This window comes from Triticum aestivum, chromosome 3B (assembly GCF_018294505.1).
Source record: "Triticum aestivum cultivar Chinese Spring chromosome 3B, IWGSC CS RefSeq v2.1, whole genome shotgun sequence".
NCBI classification, from domain to species: Eukaryota; Viridiplantae; Streptophyta; class Magnoliopsida; order Poales; family Poaceae; genus Triticum; species Triticum aestivum.
The window spans coordinates 754,829,097-754,835,935 of record NC_057801.1 but is presented as its reverse complement, the minus strand read 5'-3'; the positions used below and the strand labels follow the sequence as shown (position 1 = coordinate 754,835,935).

The window sequence follows — 6,839 nt, the reverse complement described above, 5'->3', positions numbered from 1 at the left end:
TTCATCAGAAGGGATTCTGCTCCCTTCCTGTCTTCTCCGACTTCTATTCAGCTCTTCTTTCTCAGATTCTGCAGTCTAATTCTCTCTTTCTTGCAAGAAGTTTCTGTAATCATGATGTACACTGAATTTGAGCTGAATATATTGGCACCTGTTGGTGCCTTTCTCTGTTCAAAAAAAGAAAAAGATAAGAGTGTTTTAGTGTCAAAAACGCTCTTATATTATGGGACGGAGGGAGTAGTTCATAACGATATATAATCTGTAATACTATGGACTGTAAGATCCCCCACCAACATGTTTGTCTTCCAGTAATACAACAGAGTTAGCTACACATCGATAACAGAAACCAATTCTGCAATGGTGTAAAATAAGACACTTAACCAGATGCTCAGCTGCTCAACATACAAAAGAAGACTGCCACTTGCCCGAAAGATTTTTATAGCAGTAGAACTACACAATTTCTGCAGATGCCAGAAGTTGCAAGCAGCAGAGCTACACAAGGCTGGAACACAAGTACTACTGTAATCAGCTGCTCAACATACAAAAGAAGACACCTCCCCGAATGCCACGAGGAGCACCAACAACACAAACAGACCAGGCGATGCAGGAAATGAACACAGTAGGAACTGCTACGGAGGAAATGCAGCACTGTGCTCTTCGTTGACGGCCATAAAATGAACACAGTTAGAACCGCTACGGAGTAAATGCAACCCTGCGCTCTTGGTTGATGACGAACTTGTCATAGGCCATCCAAAAGCTTCCTCATAACCTTGTTCTTCACGTGGCATTCCTGTTTCAGAGAAAACAGAGCAAGGATCCAGATGGAGGTAATTAAGCACCAGGATACATTTGGTTTGCCACTTTAAGCATCACAATATCCCATGGACTAACAAGACAAGTGGTACCTCAATGACAGTTAATGTTAAGTGTGTTCAGAAATTGAAGGCGATAAATTTGGTAAAGCGATATAGTTTTTTACTTTTTATTTCCAAAAGCTACAGCAATAGAGGTTAAATGCTTTTAATATCCCAGCCTGACATATTTCCATTTTATAGTTTGTGTTCCAACAAACCAAAACTCTGATTATAGAAGGAGGAATGCCACATAAACATAAAGTAGCCAATGTTATCTTGGACCAGCAATGTCATATAAAAGGAAATTCCACTGTATATCTGAATCAATCATAAACAAGATGAAGAGTACGTGTGTCAAATCTACCACTTGTATTCGAGTAAAAGAATGTATAGTCCACTAGGCAACATTGCAAAAGAAAAAAGTATTATCAAGCTCGTACATAGCTTGAGGTTCAGAGTTGTGAAATAGGGTGTAAAAAATTACACCGCGATTATATTTAAGAAATAGGAAGCTAGCATATCAGGCTTGATGGGCTTATGACTATTTCTGGGCAAGAAAACATAGTGGTCAACATGATAACAGATTACCAAGGCTAGGAATCTTTCAGCTTTTAATCCTCTTATACATGATGTTTCATACTTTTGTAGGTCCAATTTGCAACTTTGCACGGATAGTTCAGAAAACTATGATACAACAGAATGAGAGATCCATGAGAAAACAACAAACAAGTCACATTTTAGCACCACTACAAATTGATTATGAGACTATAAAGCAAAGACCAAGTTGGAAGCATGATGTTTGATGCCAACACAAGGTTTAACAAAAGCAAGTATTCCATGGAGTGGTTTGTCGTAGTCTGATACTTTAGTATATGTCCAGCAAACAATAACAACAGTCTGATACTTTAGTATATAGAGCCACTAAAACCAACTAAGGATGACAATATATTGGCGATAGTTGGATTTGGATATATATAGTCATCCGAGTGGTAGTAGTAATAGGGAAATAAAATGCAACTGAGCTTGTACCCAAGCAGATTCCTTTCCTTAGGGATCCACCATGGTATAATATTTAAAGGAAATATTTAGTAATCATTTAGCGACTTAAAAAGGAAATAAAATATGCATCCAGCCATAAGATCTACTTCTCTCGTTTATCTTACCTATCCACAATATCCTTCACAACCAGCCCATTACGCACTGACGTCCACACGCAACAGTCCCCTACTTTGACCAATTAACCACAAGTAGACACCTTGTAATGCTCCTCAGTACACAGGTGATTTCAGATCATCTTACAGCAAGCTTTCACTAGTGTCGCCTCTAGTATTGTTAGATGGCCAAGAAATTAATAAGGAAGTGATTTTAAACCATCTAACAACAAGCATTCTCTAATGTTGCGTGACTAGTATTGTTAAAAAGGCCTAAGGAATCAATCACACATGTAACACCACCCCACAACTATAGTACCAAACAGTGAGATGCATGACGCGAATTGCAAAATTGCGTAAACTCTACAAGGACACTATATAAATCACGAAAAGGGCAAAAGGCAAACCTTGCAGGACTATCCATGAGCGCAGGGAAACTGGGAAGCCAGCTCATCATAAGAGGATAGATATCACCCAACTGTTGCTCCTCTGTTGTCATCTCATACACTTTACGCAGCGTCCTGCGTTTGACATCCAAGTAGAGTGCACATCGACCCATCTCCAAGAACACAAACTCATTATAGTCCCCCACATGGTTTATCAGGATCTCATCAGTAGGCTCATCGTCAAACAAATTATCAGATATTTCACACAAGCAAATGGTGTCCACCAGCAACCAGTTGTCCCCATTGTGGAGCCAGATGCTAAGTTGAAGGTCCTTGATATGGATGAGATATACACCAGAAGAATCATCAGCCCGTGACAACATGGTGGTGCCTATCGGACTAAAACCCACCCCTTGTGGGAGCTGAATTGTCGATAAGCTTGAGGACACCAAATCCAGGACAACAATTTCATTGTCGGTCGGCAAATAGATTCTGTTGTCAACGAGCACGCCTTTGGGGCTTTTGCGTGGATACAGGAGGAGGTCGGAGGCCAAGGTGAGATGCAGGCGCCAGGCATCATCACCATTTTGCAGCATATACACATGCACTTGAGAATCTTCATGATACCTGGTACACTCCACCGTGACAAAAAAGTAGGAGAATCCATCCCCTTCTTCTCTGAAGAAGAGTTGTCTAATAAGCCTGCAGATTCCATCCTGGACTTTGAGGTGTAGTGCTGGGATGATGGCCGCACCTTTCTCGGAGCCGGAGCATAGCGGGCTGTGCACTTCAAATATGATTTCAGATCGACCGTGCGCGTAATTCTGCCCCTGCGAGCTGGTGAGGACGCTGCCGTTCCAGCAGCCCACCACGTCGGTCCGCCCGTCCGAGTGGGTGTCGGGGCTGAAGCCTGCGGAGCGGCGTGCGGTGTCCAGGCTGAAGCTTGCGCGGCGGACGACGGCGGCGAGATCCGGGGGCAGAGGCAGCGCCGGGAAGAAGCGCGCGCCGCCCGGACGCTCCCTGTTCGCGAGGTAGAAGCCGAGGAGCCTGGGCGGGTGGAGCTCGCGGAAACGGCGGAGGAGCGCGCGGTCGGAGGCGTGGCTGAGCCAGCGCGTGCAGACGCCGGCGGCGCGGACGAGGCTGGTGGGGAAGCCGACGCGGACGATGATCTCTCGGAGGAGGTTGTCCTCGTCGAGCACCTTGGACACGCACGCCGGCGCCTCGCCCTCCATTACTCCGCCGCTTCTCACGTTCTGCGTGGAGGTTTCCATGGATTCAGGGTCTGGATAGAATGGGGGGATAGAGGCTGGTCGATGGAGAGTGAAGACTGAAGAGCCGACGATGCCTTTTTTTTCTGAGGGGGGTCGACGCCTCCCCTTTGTGGCCACGACCTGAGAATCAAGGCCTGTTCATTTTCACCTAAAAAATATATATCTCCTGTTCATTTACGCGGTTACGCCCCCCTCTATTATTTGCAGTGTTTACCGGCCGATTTTCTAATTTTATCCGTCGTCCAAATGGTCGTTGGATGCCCGATCTGGTAGCCGCCGGATCTACTACCCGTGCCCCGCATGTACTAGTTATTTTCCGCAACAACCGCTCTGTTGCAGAAACAATAGCACTCTTGCCCCCCGGCCCCTGACAGATCTGCGCCCCGCGCGGTTTCGCAACAAGAACAATTCCTGTAACAATGCTCTTGTCGCAAGATCCGGCCTTCTCTGATTTCCTACAACAAGACCTTTGTTGTGAAACCTCATCTTCAATAATTTTCTGCAACAGGACTCATGTTGCAAAACCTCTTCTTCTTTAGTTTTCTGCAACAAGACCTTTAGAAAAATTGCAACAACATCTCCCGCTGCGTCTAATTTTCTACAACAACATTTTTCACGCGTCTAATTTTCTGCAACATCTTCCACGTGTCTAATTTTTGCAGCAAGATCCTTCAAAAATTACAACAACATCTTCCGTTGCGTTCAATTTTTTGCAACAAGACCCTTGTTGCAAAAATTAAAACAACACCTCGGCCACATCTAATTTTCTGCAACATGACCCATGTTGACCACCTCTCGTCCCGTCCGATGTCAGCTGTTGCAAAACCTCTTTTCTAATTTTCCGCAACCAGACCCTTGTTGCAAAAATTGCAAACACACCTCCCGCCGTATCTAAATTTCTGTAACAAGATCCTTGTTGCAAAAATTGCAACAAGAAAAATTGCAATAATATCTCCCGTCGCGTCGCGCATTGGTACGGTCGTCGTTCACTACCGTCGTTCCGCAACAACACCGTTGTTGCAGAAACTTGTTCCAAAGGTAGTACATGGCATGGCAGTGAACACAACACCGTATCTATTTTTTTACGTACAAAAAAGGTACTAGTAGCCAGTACTAGACTACTAGTACATGGCATGGCAGCGTGTCTCCATTCTAAGAAATTATAAACAAGTCAGTAGCATACGACAGTGGGCGTATGTGTAGCTCGAGGAAGAAAGAGCAGATAAAACGAGCAACGTGTTGGCTGATTTCGCGGTGGCGGGTGCGCTCAGGAAAAAAGGGACGTTGCAGTGGGCTCCCGCCTGGACACGTGGTTGGCAGGGGAGGCGGCTGATGCATGCGCGTTATCAGCCGGCAGAAAGCCAGCGTTTTCCTTTAGATTTTTCTTTACGAGAAAACTTTCGATCTATTCATTTTCAATCACGACAGTACAATGGACATCAAAAATAATAAAAATTGCATCTAGATCCGTAGTCAACCTAGCAACGACTACAAGCACTAAAGTGAGACGAAGGTGCGTCGTCGTCATTGCTCCTCCCTCGCAAGAGCCGGGCAAAACTTGTTGTAGCACACAGTCGGAAAGTCCTCATGCTAAGACCCCATAGGAGCAACTTAGCAGAACATCAACCGCCGCTGATGAAGAGTAGCGTAGATCGAAATGATCCAACCTGAGAACACATGAACGTAGACGAACTACGACCAGATCCGAGCAAATTCACCAACGACGGATCCGCCAGAGACATGTCTCCACACGCCCGCCGATGATGCTAGACACACCATCGGGGTGAGGGCTAGACGGGGAGAACCTTATTCCATCTTCAGAGAGCCACCGCCGTCTCGTCTTTCTGAGCATGACACAAACCCTAACAAAATAGGAAGGAACAACTAAAAACAGAGCCGTCCCATCAACAAGGCCCGAGATTCACCGTGCCACCATGACCCTAAGGCCACCGGAGATGATGCGGACCGGCGGCGGGAGCGGGAGGCAGAGGAACCCTAAACTTTTCTTGAATCAGGTACGGTCACGGATCGATAGTTCATGTCAGTGTATATTAATTTTGGTACGGAGTCGCTATCTGTTTGCTTCCACAACAATGGCATTATTTGATGGTTATAACTGGTAACACAACACCGAGAGGAAGATTGATTTTCTTCAACAAGTGCATTCTGTATTAATTTTGGTAAATATTAGTAATCGGCCAATCAATTACAGCAAACTACCAGTAAAAATCGTGTGACGGTGCTTCAGATGGGCGGTCTCTCACCACGTCATCTTCCGATCAGGCGGGTCGGCCCGAAGACCGCATGACAGTTCACCAGTGGGCCATATTAGGGCAGCCCATGGCACATATAAGGAAAGCTTTCGAAGACTTGTCGTATACTCCAAGATATTAGAAGTTGTCTACAACACATTCTCTTTGTACATAACCAACTAGGACGTAACCCTAGATCCCCTCCTACCTGTATAAATCGAGGGGTAGGGCTCGTAGACGACGACACACAACAATGTTGCAGGTAGATCATGTATACTTTGTACCCCACCCAAAAAGCAATAAAGAACAAGCAGGACGTAAGGTTTTATCTCTGAGTAGAGCCCAAACTTGGGTAAAAAAAACATGTGCCCTTATTACCATCATGTCAAGGCCCTTAGTTCAGGCCCCCCTATCCGAGATCTTCCGGATTTGACTCCATAATTGGTGGCCCATACAGCCCCGCTAAGAAAATGCAGAGATTCGATGGCTATATATCAAGATTTGATGGCTATCAAGATTGGCCAGCAGATCGACATCGGCATGACCTTTGTGCCGAGCCAGGTCTTTGTCTTCAGCAGCATCGCCCTCTTCGCCGATTCGACAAGCCACCTAGGCCAGGTTGAAACCTTTGCTCCAGGCTGAATCATCATATTCGACAACGTGGAGTGCACTGCGGATTCTCGCGGAGAGTTGGCCTTCACAGGATGGGCGTCAGACCGGGCCGGGGACCAACATGAGATACACACGCTCGGCCCTGATGTTAGACCCGCCTAGGATGAGAGAGGGGGGCCTTATTTTGGACCCGGCCTTAGGTCAAGCCCTGGTAACACCCACCGATGACCAGACGACAGAACTGGCCAAGTATGAAGAACCCAGATCCATGTCAGATCGGATCTTAGGAAAGCTCCCACTGGTCCCATTGTCAGAT

General features: G+C 46.1%; 1 protein-coding gene across 1 annotated transcript; it reads right to left on the bottom strand.

Annotated features, from left to right (window-relative positions):
* Window positions 1–269: 269 nt before the first annotated feature.
* LOC123072226 (uncharacterized) lies at window positions 270–3,760 on the bottom strand. Its single transcript, XM_044495795.1, has 2 exons — window positions 2,410–3,760; window positions 270–787 (listed from the first exon to the last, which is right to left on the bottom strand). The coding sequence occupies exons 1-2, from the start codon at window positions 3,657–3,659 to the stop codon at window positions 775–777; spliced, it is 1,263 nt and encodes a 420-aa protein (XP_044351730.1). The 5' UTR covers window positions 3,660–3,760; the 3' UTR covers window positions 270–774.
* Window positions 3,761–6,839: the final 3,079 nt, after the last annotated feature.

Bases quoted from the DNA above. Each gene is read 5' to 3' on its own strand.
- LOC123072226 (XM_044495795.1), bottom strand. From the start codon at position 3,659: ATGGAAACCTCCACGCAGAACGTGAGAAGCGGCGGAGTAATGGAGGGC.